Source organism: Garra rufa, chromosome 11 (assembly GCF_049309525.1).
Source record: "Garra rufa chromosome 11, GarRuf1.0, whole genome shotgun sequence".
Lineage (NCBI taxonomy): Eukaryota > Metazoa > Chordata > Actinopteri > Cypriniformes > Cyprinidae > Garra > Garra rufa.
In genome coordinates, this window is record NC_133371.1 from 42,244,707 (window position 1) to 42,259,706 (window position 15,000).

Consider the following 15,000-nt stretch of genomic DNA (forward strand, 5'->3'; position numbering starts at 1 on the left):
AAAATGACCGATAACACAACTTAACGAAAACAAACACCCTATCGTTTGACGTCTTACACGCTCGTGCACAACGCATCAGAGAACAGGAAGGGGGCGGGGTTTCGCTGGGGAAGTGCGTGGGCTGGTCCAGCGGCTTGTGTGTCGAAGGGGGCGGGGCTTCTGTTACACACGCCACAGCAGTAAGTGATTGGTGCTGTCGTCCCGCCCCACCGTCTCACTGCTATTGGTCAGCCTGAAGTCTTCATAACCGTCTCCGCCGCTGATGACCAGCAGGTTGGATTTGACGGGCAGGAGGGTGGAGGCGCGCCGTCGGGCGGAGTCTTTTCTCTGCAGGCCTCCGCTGCTGCTCTCAGAGCTGTTCTGTGCTGAGTTCACTGTAATAGAAATTCAGAATAGATTAACATTTTCATCATCTGATGCAACATGTGACCCTGGACCACAAAACCAGTCATAAGTGTCAATTTTTTAAAATTGAGATTAATACATCATCTTAAATCTGAATAAGCAACCTTTCCAATGATGTATGGTTCGTTAGGATGGGACAACATGTATACAACTATTTGAAAATCTGGAATCTGTGGGTGCAAAAATAAATATCAAGGAAAATCGCCCTAAAGTTGTCCAAATGAAGTTCTTAGCAACAGTGTTGTTTTTGACAACCATCTTAGATTTAGTCTTAGTTTTAGTCTTTTGGACTAAAATGCTTCTTAGTTTTAGTCAAATTTTAGTCACTTCTATATGTGATAGTTTTAGTCCAATTTTAGTCGACGAAAAGTCAAAAAGGTTTTAGTCTAGTTTTAGTCAAAAAAAGGGAAAAAAGTAGTCTTTTAACAAATTAATGTAGGTCAGTAAGTATTTTGCTGTTGGGTAGTGTCACTTATAAGTTGTGAAAATAGCAGATCTATAGTTCAACACAATGTGAGCTTCTTGATCGACTATTTTCACCAAAAATTACAATAATGAAGGAATGGTTTAGAACATAAAAGACAAACAAGGATGGAATGCTAAAACGGCTTGCCATACTAGTATAGCAAAGAGTATTTAATGCTAAAACGAAAGCGGCAGATACTTTTTAAGTCAGGGGTTTGGTGTTGTGGACTTTCGCTCCGCCTCCCTCACATCCCAGCACCAGTAGGAAAGTCCACAAAACCAAACCCCTGACGCTGATTGGTTGGAACACTGTTTGTTTTTCTGTGGAATAGTTGATAGCGCCGATTGTTTTTTTGGCATATCTCGGACCCTAGGCTGACCAGAGAGACCCGTTTTTTTCACAGACAATTTATGGGGCAGGCAGCGAGCGGATTGTGAAGAAAGGTCAGCTGAAAATGACACTTTATGTTTTAGGCTAGAAATCGCTGATACAACCTTTAATTGGCATGCACAATAAGCGGAAATGTCATGCATTTTAAACATCTGACGGACCACCCACTAACATTTTCGTCTATTCTCGTCTCGTCAACGAAAACTCACACACGTCTCGTCATGTTTTAGTCATCAACGAGCCAATTTTATCTCGTCATCGTCTCGTTATCGTCATGAAAAAAAGTGGCGTCAACGAAATGATTTCGTCATCGTCATCGTTGACGAAAACAACACTGCTTAGCAATGCATATTACTAATCAAAAATTCCGTTTGGAACATGATCTTTACTTTATATGCTAATGATTTTTGGCATAAAAGAAAAATCAATCATTTTGACTTACACAAAGTACTGTATATGTAAATATACCCATGCTATTTAAAGGAGTAGTTCACTTCCAGAACAAAAATTTACAGATTATGTACTCACCCCCTTCTCATCCAAGATGTTCATGTCTTTCTTTCTTCAGTCGTAAACAAATAGTTTTTTGAGGAATTTCAGGATTTCCCTCCATATAGTGGACTTCTACTCCAAAATGTAGTTTAAATGCAGCATCAAAGGGCTTCTAAATGATCCCAGATGAGGAAGAAGCGACTTATCTAGCAAAAGGATTGGTTATTTCCTAAAAAAAATGTATATACTTTTTAACCTCAAATACTCATCTTGTCTAGCTCTGTGATGACAGGGTATGTCAAAAAACTCCCATCTTATTTTCTCCTACAACTTCAAAATCGTCATTACTGTTTTACCTTTTTTTGTAAAGGGCGTTTGAGTTTCTTTGCATGTTCACTTTGTAAACACTGGGTCGGTACTTCTGCAGTGATCTAGGATGATTTTGAAGTTGTTTTTTTTTTAAGATTTATTTTTGGCGTTTTGCCTTTATTTTGACAGGACAGATCAAAATTGACAGGAAGCGAAGTGGGAGAGAGATAGGGGGTGGGGTCGGGAAAGGTCCTCGAGTCGGGATTCGAACACGGGACGCCCGGAGTGCAACGGCGCTGTATGTCGGGGTGCTGCCCACAAGGCTATTGGCGCAGACTGATTTTGAAGTTTTTGAGGAGAAAATGAGATGATAGTTTTTTTGACATACCCTAAGTGTCATGAACCAGAATACACAGTTCAGGCAGAGCTAGACAAGATTTTTGAAGCTGTGTTTAAACTGCATTTTGGAAGTTCAAACTCAGGGGCACCATAGAAGTCCACTATATGGAGGGAAATCCTGAAATGTTTTCCTCAAAAAAACGAATTTCTTTAAGACTGAAGAAAGACATGATCTTGGATGACAAGGGGGTGAGTACATTATCTGTAAATATTTGTTCTGAAAGTGAACTACTCCTTTAATGCACTCAAACACAAGTATTAGTCAATCCTAACCAGGCAAGTTTAGAAACACTTGTTTTTAAAGCACTCAGTGGTTGATTGACAGGTGAGTAGGCGGTTCTTTTCTGTTGGTTGGAATGCATCAGGATGCATTTATGTTTACACTGCAAATGAAATAATCTCATACGTTCCTAACCTTTGTAAACGGTTTGTGTGACACAATCTCAAAATGTTTTGAACTGGTTTACACCTGTCTTAGCACTGACTATTTTTAAATTCAATTTTTAAAATTACAACACATTATTGACACTGAAGAGAACAGTTTAAGTCAGAGTGGCTGAACTCCAAATACTACGGAGTTCAGGTTGGACCTTAATAATAGATAAAAACACAGAACATATCAATGCCTTTATGCTTTTGTATTCCTGTAATGGAATTTGCTGCATACAAGCATTAAAGGAAAATTTACAGATAATTTACTCACCCCCTTGTCATCCAAAATGTATCTGTCTTTCTTTCTTCAGTCGTGAAGAAATTAAGTTTTTTGAGAAAAACATTTCAGGTCTACATAGTGGACTTCTGTTTTGCCTGTGAGTTCCAAAATGCATGTTTAAATGCAGCTTCAAAAGGCCTTAAAGATTCCAGCTGAGGAAGAAGCGGTAATTTTCTAAAAAAGATTTACAATTTATATACTTTTTAACCTCAAATGTTCATCTTGTCTAGCTCTGTGAACTCTTGTGTATTCCAGTCAGTGTTGTTTTCGTCAACGATGACGATGACGAAATCATTTCGTTGACGCCACTTTTTTTCATGACGATAACGAGACGATGACGAGATAAAAATGGTTTGTTGATGACTAAAACATGACGAGACGTGTGTGAGTTTTCGTTGACGAGACGAGAATAGACGAAAATGTTAGTGGGTGGTCCGTCAGACGTTTAAAATGCATGACATTTCCGCTTATTGTGCATGCCAATTAAAACTTAAAAAGTATCTGACGCTATGGCAAGCCGTTTTAGCATTAAATACTCTTTGCTATACTAGTATGGCAAGCCGTTTTAGCATTCCATCCTTGTTTGTCTTTTATGTTCTAAAACATTCCTTCATTATTGCAATTATTGGTGAAAATAGTCGATCCGGAAGCTCACATTGTGTTGAACTATAGATCTGCTATTTTCAAAATTTATAAGTGACACTACCCAACAGCAAAATACTTACTGACCTACATTAATTTGTTAAAAGACTACTTTTTTCCCTTTTTTTGACTAAAACTAGATTAAAACCTTTTTGACTTTTCGTCGACTAAAACTAGACTAAAACCTTTTTGACTTTTCGTCAACTAAAACTAGACTAAAACCTTTTTGGCTTTTCGTCGACTAAAATTGGACTAAAACTATCACATATAGAAGTGACTAAAATTTGACAAAAAACTAAGAAGCATTTTAGTCCAAAAGACTAAGACTAAGACTAAATCTAAGATGGTTGTCAAAAACAACACTGATTCCAGTTCAAGACAGTTAGGGTATGTCTAAAAACTCCTATCTCATTTTCTTCTCCAACTTCAAAATTGCCCTACATCGCTGTTTTACCTTTTTTTGTAAAGGGCATTTGACTTTTATTTTTAGCATATTCACTTTGTAAAAAATGAGTTTTTCAACATACCCTAACTGTCTTGAACTGGAATACACAGAGTTGACGCAGAGCTAGACAAGATGAGCATTTGAGGTTGAAAAAGTATATAAATGGTCTTTTTTTTTTTTTTTTAGAAAATAACCCAACATTTCACCAGGTAAGACCATTTTTCCTCGGCTGGGATATTTCAGAGCCCTTGAAGCTGCATTTAAACTGCATTTTGAATGTTCAAACTCCATAGAGGTCCACTATATGGAGAGAAATCCTGTAATGTTTTCCTCAAAAAAAAAAAAAAAACAGTTTCTTTATGACTGAAGACAGAAAGACATGAACATCTTGGATGATAAGGGGGTGAGTAAATTATCTGTAAATTTTTTGTTCTGGAAGTGAACTTCTCCTTTAAATGTACAATTTTACTACCCACACTGCAATAGGCAGTGAGAAACAAACCTGAGTCTGACGGCGGTGGGAAGTTGACGTCAAAGCCCTCTGGTAGCTCAATGCATGTGAGAAAGCGGACATGTCCGGTGTGTCCATGGGCGGAACCCATGGGGAGGAGGGGAGCTCGCACAGAGCCCGGTGAAGTGCTGGAGGACACGGGTGGGATGGCCAGAGTAAGGACCACCCCTGCGCTCGTGCCGATCCACAGCAGGTCCTTACATGCCAGAAGAGCCGTGATCCGCAAACACGCTGCCTTGTGCTGCCGGATAATGGCATCGGAGCCTAAAAGAAAAACATGAGACAGATATTTTTCATTTTGGAACAGTTGTTGTTGTTGTTTTTTCAGCAGTGTTATTTTATTATTTTAGTATAACTGATATACTATTATGGCTCAAATAACAAGCATTTCTAACGAAATGTAATGTTTTTAAAGAAGTCTCTTCTGCTCACCAAGCCTGCATTTATTTGATCCAAAGTACAGCAAAAACATTTTTGAAATATTTTTACTATTTAAAACGGTTTTCTATTTGAATACATTTTAAAATGTAATTTATTCCTGTGCTTTCAAAGATGATTTTTTAGCGTCATTACTCCAGTCACATGATCCTTCAGAAATCATTCTAACATTTTGATCTGCTTGCTCAAAAAACGTTTCTTTGATTAATAGAAAGTTCAGAAGAACAACATTTATCTGAAATTGAAATAAGTATTTTGTAACATTATAAATGTCTTGAACATCACTTTGGATTAATTTAAAGCATCCTTGCTAGATATAAGTGTTAATTTCAATAAAAAAGTGCTTTTGAATGGTATAGTGTATAATGTTACATATAATAATAATTATAATAATATTAATAAATGTTTCTCAAACAGCAAATCAGCATATTAGAATGATTTCTGAAGGATTGCGTGACACTGAAGGCTGGAGTAATGATGCTGAAAATTTAACCCAGGAATAAATTACATTTTAAAATATTACATTAAATTTGTACTGCTTTTGCTGTACTTTGGACCAAACAAATGCAGGCTTGGTTAGCAAAAGAAACTCATTCAAAATCTTTTGACTGGTAGTGTATATATTTCAGTGTTAGTATTATTATCTAAAGTTAATGTTTTTTTTATAGTTAATGTTTATTTTATTTGTACTACATCTTAACAGCCACAGAAAATGACAGATTTTTTGGAAAAAATTACATTAAATTGAGTATTTGAACATGCCTCTTTTTGTCATGAAAACTGAAACTTGACTGCTTTTGTTATTTTACTAAGTACATTAAAGCTGATACATATGTGACTCAAAAACAATGGTAATTTTTTTATAGATTTTTTTTAAAACTCTGCCTTGCATCTTGAAAAAAAAATGCATTTGCAGAAAAGGCATAGTTTAACCTAATTTGAAGCATTAATAATGCACACTAAACAGTACCTGCAAGCATCTTGTGCACGGCTGGTGCCACGTCGACCTCCGTCAGGCTCTCGTAGGTGGAGGCGTGATAGAGCCGCACCTGAGCGCTGCCCTGTAGAGCGATCCACACACCTTTACCATAGCTCACCATACTGGTCACACAGCGCCCGCTGTCCTGACCCACCTGGAATGAGTGCTGAAGACGACAATAAAACACAATGTCAAAACTGCAAATTGCTAAAATGGTTCAAGTGCATGATTGTCTATTGCTGTTCATGAATGTGATGCCAAATGGATATTGTAAGGTTATAATTACCATATGTAAGCCTGGGCCACAAAACCAGTCAAAAGGGTCAATTTTTTGAAACAGACATTTATACATCATCCTAAAGCTGAATAAATAAGCTTTCCATTGACGTATGATTTGTTACCAGTGTTGTTTCCGTCAACGATGACGATGACGAAATCATTTCGTTGACGCCACTTTTTTTCATGACGATAACGAGACGATGACGAGATAAAAATGGCTCGTTGATGACTAAAACATGATGAGACGTGTGTGAGTTTTCGTTGACGAGACGAGAATAGAAGAAAATGTTAGTGGGTGGTCCGTCAGACGTTTAAAATGCATGACATTTCTGCTTATTGTGCATGCCAATTAAAACCGAAAAAGTATCTGCCGCTATGGCAAGCCGTTTTAGCATTAAATACTCTTTGCCATACTAGTATGGCAAGCCGTTTTAGCATTCTATCCTTGTTTGGTTACGCTCAACACGTCACATTGTTGTCACTCTGACAGACAGACGATTAACCATGATGGGGCAGTTTGCACACAGGGTGGTCGCAAACGGTGAGAGGACCTATGGGTGTATTTCAAATATATGTCTTTTATGTCTAAAACCATTCCTTCATTATTGTAATTATTGGTGAAAATAGTCGATCCGGAAGCTCACATTGTGTTGAACTATAGATTTGCTATTTTCACAACTTATAAGTGACACTACCCAACAGCAAAATACTTACTGACCTACATTAATTTGTTAAAAGACTTTTTCCCCTTTTTTTTGACTAAAACTAGACTAAAACCTTTTTGACTTTTCGTCGACTAAAATTGGACTAAAACTATCACATATAGAAGTGACTGAAATTTGACTAAAACTAATAAGCATTTTAGTCCAAAAGACTAAGACTAAGACTAAATCTAAGATGGTTGTCAAAAACAACACTGTTTGTTACAAATACAACTAGTTGAAAATCAACAATCTGAGGGTGCAAAAAAACTAAATATTGAGAAAATCACATTTAAATTTGTCTCAATGCAGTACTTAGCAATGCATATTACTAATCAAAAATGAATTGATATATTTATGGTAGAAAACTTACAAAATATTTTCATGGAAAATGATCTAACCTAATATCATAATGATTTTTGGCATTAAAAAAAATCTATAATTTTGTATTTTTGGCTTTTGCTACAAATATACCCATGCTATAAGGTTTTGTGGTCCAGAGTCACATATTACAAATGTTTAATCAGCTGATGACAATAGTCAAGTCACAGCTATTTATAAAGTGTTTTATACCATACAAATTTCTACAATGCAGCTCAATTCAGTTGTCAAACTAATATAATTTCAGCTGTAAAGCAGCTCTACAGAAGACAAGTGTCATTATTTTGCTCAATTTTGCTCAGAGTTCTTTCATTTCAGTTCTGTAATGTCAATGTTGCAAAGTCATTTAATTATAAAACAAATTTCATAACAACCCTCCCTCCCCCCAAAAAAAGAAAAAGAGACATTTTTTGCAATATTTTTCCCACTTTTTTGCAAAAAAATGCCTTACAAAAATTGCTAAAAAATTTCTCTAAGGGTCATTGCGAAATTTATGTATGTATTTTTTTTTTTTAGATTCGTCATCCTTTTCATGTCAAAATGCTTGATGCGGATGCGAAAAAGCAGACAATCAAACCTGATCAGAAAATTTTGGACAAAAATTTCCGACTCTTTCTGTGTTCTTTCAGTTAGCACAGGTTTTGTATTTTTTAAAGTTATTAAAGTATATATATGTATATAATAGTTATTTTTAAAACTGGCTGAGCTTATGCATCTCAGTTTAGGAGTAAATATTGTTAAAATTATGCCCAAATGTAACCCTGGACCACAAAACCTTAAGTCTTAAGTAGCACGGGTGTATTTGTAGCACTAGCCAAAAATACATTGTATGGGTCAAAATAATTTTTCTTTTATGCCAAAAATCATTTGGATATTAAGTAAAGATCATGTTCCATGAAGACAGTTGGTAAACGTCCTACTGGAAATATATCAAAACTTAATTTTTGATTAGTGATATGCATTGCTAAGAACTTCATTTGAACAACTTTATTCAATATTTTGATTGTTTTACATCCTCAGATTCCAGCTTTTTAAATAGTTGTATCTCAGCCAAATATTGTCCTATCATAACAAACCATACATCAATGGAAAGCTTATTTGTTCATGTTTGTAACAATAAATGTGGTGCATAATCTCAGACAAAAGTTGACAAAAAGACTGAAGCCAAGATTTGTTAATAATATAGCATAATGAGATATTCCAAGCAATTTTTAAAAAGCTGGTCATTTTTGACCAAATCAGGTAAAGGATTTTCAGCTCAAGGCTTTAACCAAAATGTCTCCTTTCAGACTTCATCAGCATGAACAGTAGTTTGTGTCTGACCTCTTGTGTTAAAGTGCTGGTGTTGACGATAAGAACTCGGTTCTGGCAGCCACACCACAGTTTTCCTGCCACAGGAACCATTTTGGTCACGGGTCCGCTTGGAGAGCCCAAACACAGTGTTTGAGAGCTCTGAGGATCCCAGAAACTTCCTGTTGTGCAGAAAAAACAGTGAGAGTTAGTGTAAATCACTCTTATTGGTTGTAACGGATTCATTTTAAATGTATCTGAGATTACCTGCTTCCCTCTGATAAACAATCACCTCCCCGTTTGCCAGGGACACAAACACTTTGTTGTCAAGATACCTGGGAATTACAAAAAGATGTTCAGTCTCCATGCCGACGTTGCATAAGTTACAATGGCAACAGATCAGTGAGGTGGAAGCGCTTACAAGATACACAGGATAGAAGCAGAGTGCTGCATCTTCATACTGTTCTTCCTGTTTCTGATGTTGTCTGATGACTGATACACATGAATACTGAAAGAAAACAACATGTTACAACATGTGATTATGCTTATGAAATATGACATTTACAAGTAATCACAAACTTAAGTCACACTGATGTTGTAATGTTTGGGGGTCTGTTTATAATATTATTTAAAAAGGCTTTTCTGCTCACTAAGGCTGCATTTATTTGATTAGAAATACAGTAAAAACAACAAAAAAGTGAAATATTATTGCAATTTGTTAGAAATCTTTTCTATTTGAATATATTTTAAAATATAATTTATATCTGTGATCAAAGCTGAATTTTTAGCATCATTACTCCAGTCTTCAGAAATTTTAATATGCTGATTTGCTGATCAAGAGACTTTTCTTATTATCAATGTTCAAGCAATGCTACTTAATATTGTTGTTGCTTATATTTTAGTCACTCTTGATCAATGTTGGGGTAAGTTACTTTTAAAAGTAATGCATCACAATATTGAGCTACTCCCTAAAAACGTAACTAATTACGTTAGTTACTTTTTATGGAAAGTAATGCGTTACGTTACTTTTACGTTACTTTATAAATCTGGGCAGGGCTTGCTTGTTTGTTTTTAATATAAAAAGGTCTATTTTTGGCAAATGGAAAAGCCTTTTCACACCAAAAGCCTCAGGCTTAGAGAAAAGTAAATTCACATCTGTACAGTAGACCGGAGAAGAAAAAATGTCAACTCTTTAGCAATAAAAAAATAAAACCAATTTTAGATTATCTTGAGTAATTTCTTGCTTATTAGTACGGATGAATTGGATCATCGAAGGCCGGCAGCAAAGGCATCGGTTAATAAAATGGGATTAAATACATAAAGGATATTTGTATTATTTAACATATTTAATTAATGCAGGTTTGCGTTGAATTTCACCGTTTTGAGGAATACTGTATCTGTTTTTTTAGTGAGTGAGATTATTTTTTGCATGTTCACATTTATTAAGTAACATCTTACTCACAATTTCTCTCAACATGGGGACAGGAGACTCAGATATTTTCTTGTCAATTAAAAAGTAATGTGTTACTTTACTAGTTACTTGGAACAAGTATTGTTATTACGTAACTTGCGTTACTTGTAATGCGCTACCCCCAACACTGCTCTTGAAAAATTGTATAATTTCTTACTGAATATAAAATATTACTGACCTCAAACACTTGAACAGTTGTGTATTTCGTAACACACACACAAAACGGTAAACAATTGAATTAAAATTAATTGGCCCAAAAGACACTCATACTTACACCTTACTCACAATAGGCCTGTATTATGTTTACTTAAAGGAAGTTTACTTTACTCACCCCCTTGTCATCCAAGATGTTTATGTCTTTCTTTCTTCAGTCTTAAAGAAATAGTTTTTTGAGGAAAACATTTGAGGATTTCTCTCCATATAGTGGACTTTTATGGTGCCCACGAGTTTGAACTTCCAAAATGCAGTTTAAATGCAATCCCAGCCAAGGAAGAAGGATCTTATCTAGCGAAACGATCAGTTATTTTCTAAAAAAAAAAAAAAAAAAAAAAGACAATTTATGTACTTTTTAACCTCAAAAAGTTAGGGTATGTCAAAAAACTCTCATCTCATTTTCTCCTCCAACTACAAAATCGTCCTACATCACTGTTTCACCTTTTTTTGTAAAGGATTTCTTTGCATTTTTACTTGGTTGGTACTTCTGCAGCGATGTAGGACAATTTTGTCCAACTTGAACTGGAATACACAGAGTTTACGCAGAGCTAGACAAGATGAGCATTTGATGTTCAAAAGTATATAAATTGTCAATTTAAAAAAAAAAAATAACCAAATGTTTCGCTAGATAAGACCCTTCTTCCTTGGCTGGGATTGTTTAGAGCCCTTTGAAGCTGCATTTAAACTGCATAGAAGTCCAGAAATCCTCAAAAAACAAACAAACAAACATTTCTTTACAACTGAAGAAAGAAAGACATGAGCATCTTGGATGACAAGGGGGTGAGTACATTATCTGTAAATTTTGTTCTGAAAGTGAACTTCTCTTTTAAGGCTTATGATACTTTAATCAGTGTAATAATGTGCAACATGTAGTTAGATAAACAAATCAGTAGCATTTTCTCAAAGAAAATTGAAGCTCTAGATATTATATCTTGCTAAGTTTACCTATTCACACATCCACCTTTAGAGAGCAAATGCATGATCAAGCACATGATTAACACCTGTCTTGATTTCAATGCATTGGTGCAACCATGAATAGGTAAGCATTACAATGCATTTCAACTGCAGTTAGAACTATTTATGCAATAATACAATGTAATAATACACTATGTGTTATTAGGGATTAAAATGCTTTGTATATTCAGGCATCCATTCGAATGCTCTCTAAGACACCTGACTGTTTTGTTTGTTTTGACTGTCGACAGGCAGTGAGGCAAGAACAAATGCTTCACACCTGCTTTTGTGACGGAGAGAGAGAGAGAGTGCAAATGTTTGTATGGAAAGTGACAGGATGCACTGAGGACACGGGCAGGTCTGAGCTTGAGATAATGAGCGTCTCTGTGGGAGCGAGGTAAACGGGTGCACTGTAGTCAGATCAGGGTCACCTCAGGTGAGAATAAAACCCAAAACAGAAAGAACAGCAAGGGGGTGTTTTGTCCAATAATACACAGTTATGTCACTGTGTGTTACTAGCGTTCAACTTTTTAATAAGGCCCATGGGCTTTAAATGCTGCCTAAACACAAGTTTGAACACTTATAATAACTACCAATAATTACATTAATGGAAAGGATCACATTATATAACAGATCATTAGTTTTACATTCAATTATAATATATAATATTATATTTGACTCTTTGACGAATAGTCTTTACTATCACTTTTGTTATCAATTCAATACATCCTTGCTGAATAAAAGTATTAATTTCTTTCAAACAAAAGAAGAAAGAAAAAAATACCCACCCCAAACTTTAAACAGCAGTGTATATTGTTACCTACATTTCTATTTTAAATAAATGCTGTTCTTTTTAATGTTTTATTCATCAAAGAATCCTGAAAAGAGTATTACAGGTTCCAAAAAATGTTTAAGCAGCACAACTGTGTCTAACACTGATAATAAATCAGCATACTATAATGATTTCTGAAGGATCATGTGACACTGAAGACTGAAAATGCAGCTTTGCGTCACAGGAATAAATTCTATTTCAAAGTATATTAAAATGGTTGTCTTCTGTAAATTAGGGAAAAAAGTGTGATATCTAGGTTTTGCTCCAAAAAACAAAAACAAAAATAAAATTAAACAGAAAAATTTTAAATATTTTTTTGGAAAAACAACATTTTAAAGCAGTATTACACATTGTTTTTATATTACCTTTTTCGTCTTTGACCCATATATGTTTTTATGCATGTATATTTATGTATATACATATATATACATATATATATATATGTGTGTGTGTGCGTGTTTTTGGGGGGTTTATGCTGATATAATCATGGCCATTTCGGTGGTGAAAATAAGAATAATCAATAATATCACAATATACTTTTAAAGATCCAATCAAATGCCATTGGACCAAATCAAATACACTGTAGTTCCATAAATAACATCACAGAAGTATGAAAAAATATGTTATAACATGCTAAAAATATGTTAGAAATATATTATTCATTCTTTTAAACCCTAAACACCTAAGCTTAAAAAATAAAACTTAAATTAGAAATATAAACAGGGGAAATAACTCAAACGAACATGTTTTGGTTCATATAATTTAAGAAATCCTAAAAATGACCTAAAAAATAAATACAATTTAATTCAAAAAAATCCTAAAAATGATAAAAGCATGCAAAACAATTACTAAAACGACCTTAAAAGTTAGAAAAAATGTGCTTATTTAAAATTAAATACATAAATTACTATAATAGTAGTTTAAATAATAATAAAATAACCAATTATCACATCCCTGCTGTAAAAACAGCTAAAACCAGCCTAGGCTGGTTGGTTGGTCTTAGCTAGTTTAAGCTGGTCTCCCAGGCTGGTCAGGCTGGTTTTAGCTGGTGGTCTCCCAGCCTGACCGGCTTAAACCAGCCTGGCCAGGCTGGAAAAGTGGCCAAAACCCCTCTAAAACCGACCTGCTGACCAGCTAAAAAAAATTTCAGCAGGGATTACAGAAGTTATTTATTCTGTCATGCATTGACCTACCAGCCATCCTCGGTCCCAAGCCAGACGGAGCTCTGGTACGCCTCTGGATCGATGCTCAGCAGGTCCTCCAGACTGGCACGAGTGAAGGAACCTCGACTGGACCGTCGCATGGCTCGGCCGTCCATGGGACTGTCCGCACTGAGCCGAGGGGCTCCGAAAGAGCTGGGAACAGGAAACTCCTGCTCCTCCTCAGAGCTGGTGGTCTCAGTGGCCATGTCTTTTGAAACAGCTGCTTCATCATCTGAAAGAAACAAACAAATACGAAACATCAGCAAATCACAAATTTGAGTGAGTACATGATTTTAGAGACTGTAAATGTGACTCACTGCCGAAGTTGGATGAGATGGTGGAATGGGAGGCTTGGCTCTGCAGTGTGGATGAAGGGCTGGGAGAGTCTTCATCATCGGTGTCGTCGCTATCGAAGGGTACGAGCTCTGCAGCGGGGACCGCGGGCGGCTCGCTGAGTTCCAGAGACGAGCCGGAGATGCAGATGTGGAGCTGGGGTTGTGTAGACGCTGTAGAGTTTGACTCAGATGGGACGGAGGGGGTGGAATGACCCACACGTTCTCTGTAGAAGACAGAACAGACATTTTGCACATGCAAACTGCTCATTATGTGCAAAAACACTGCTTATTATACTGTTATGGAGACAAAACTGTTTTATAAGATGTTGTTAATTACTACATATAATAATTTAGAATTAGACTTCAATGTTTATTAGTGTTCTTATTGTTAAACTATTATTTGTAATTAAAATAAAGATTCAATTAAAAAAAAAGTATAATTTTAGATCTGTTAAAAATTTGAAATGCTGCTTTGGGCACTTAATGAAATCAGTAAGTTGAAAGCAGTAAAATTGCTCAACTGGAAATAAAACTAAATTAAAACTAAATACAAATATTTAAAAAAAGACAAAAACACACAAAGCAACTAAGACTGTTTTTATTTAAAATTAGAATGTTACTACTAGAAGTGTTCAAATTAGAATATCAGTCTTTCTACTGTTAAAAAAAAAAAAATTATATTATATATATATATATATATATATATATATATATATATATATATATAAATTGTTTTGGTATTTTAAATAAACCTGAAATAAAATCAAATATACATTCTTGAATATATATACATTTTAAAAATAACTTAAAAAGTTAAACTAAAATACACATATGCAAGTAAAACTACAAAAACAAAATAAAGCTGAAATTAAAATAAAGACAAATACATATTTCAAGTCCAAAAATGACAAAATCTGTACTACAACTAAACTAAAATGAAATTTGAAAAAATATCAAATATGAATAAATAATACTAAAATAACACACATACTTTTTTACACACACACACACACACACACACACACACACACACACACACACACACACACGTATGTGCACTTATAAATGTAGATACACAAATTTTAAGTAAAAATGCTACAAAAATTGCTATACTTATATTAGCTGGGACTAAAGAATGATGTGTCCTGTTGATG

At 35.1% G+C, this 15,000-nt stretch overlaps 1 protein-coding gene across 1 annotated transcript in view; it reads right to left on the minus strand.

Moving 5' to 3' along the window:
• Positions 1-6: 6 nt before the first annotated feature.
• Positions 7-15,000, minus strand: part of LOC141345364 (rho guanine nucleotide exchange factor 17-like) — a 229,888-nt gene continuing 214,894 nt past the window's right edge. Inside the window, exons 15-22 of the mRNA XM_073850222.1 lie at positions 13,829-14,070; positions 13,503-13,743; positions 9,261-9,347; positions 9,107-9,174; positions 8,873-9,021; positions 6,180-6,354; positions 4,763-5,035; positions 7-374 (exon numbers count right to left, since the gene is read on the minus strand). Of these exons, the coding sequence (XP_073706323.1) occupies positions 163-374; positions 4,763-5,035; positions 6,180-6,354; positions 8,873-9,021; positions 9,107-9,174; positions 9,261-9,347; positions 13,503-13,743; positions 13,829-14,070 (1,447 nt within the window). The 3' untranslated portion in view covers positions 7-162. The remainder of the gene's footprint in view (positions 375-4,762; positions 5,036-6,179; positions 6,355-8,872; positions 9,022-9,106; positions 9,175-9,260; positions 9,348-13,502; positions 13,744-13,828; positions 14,071-15,000) is intronic.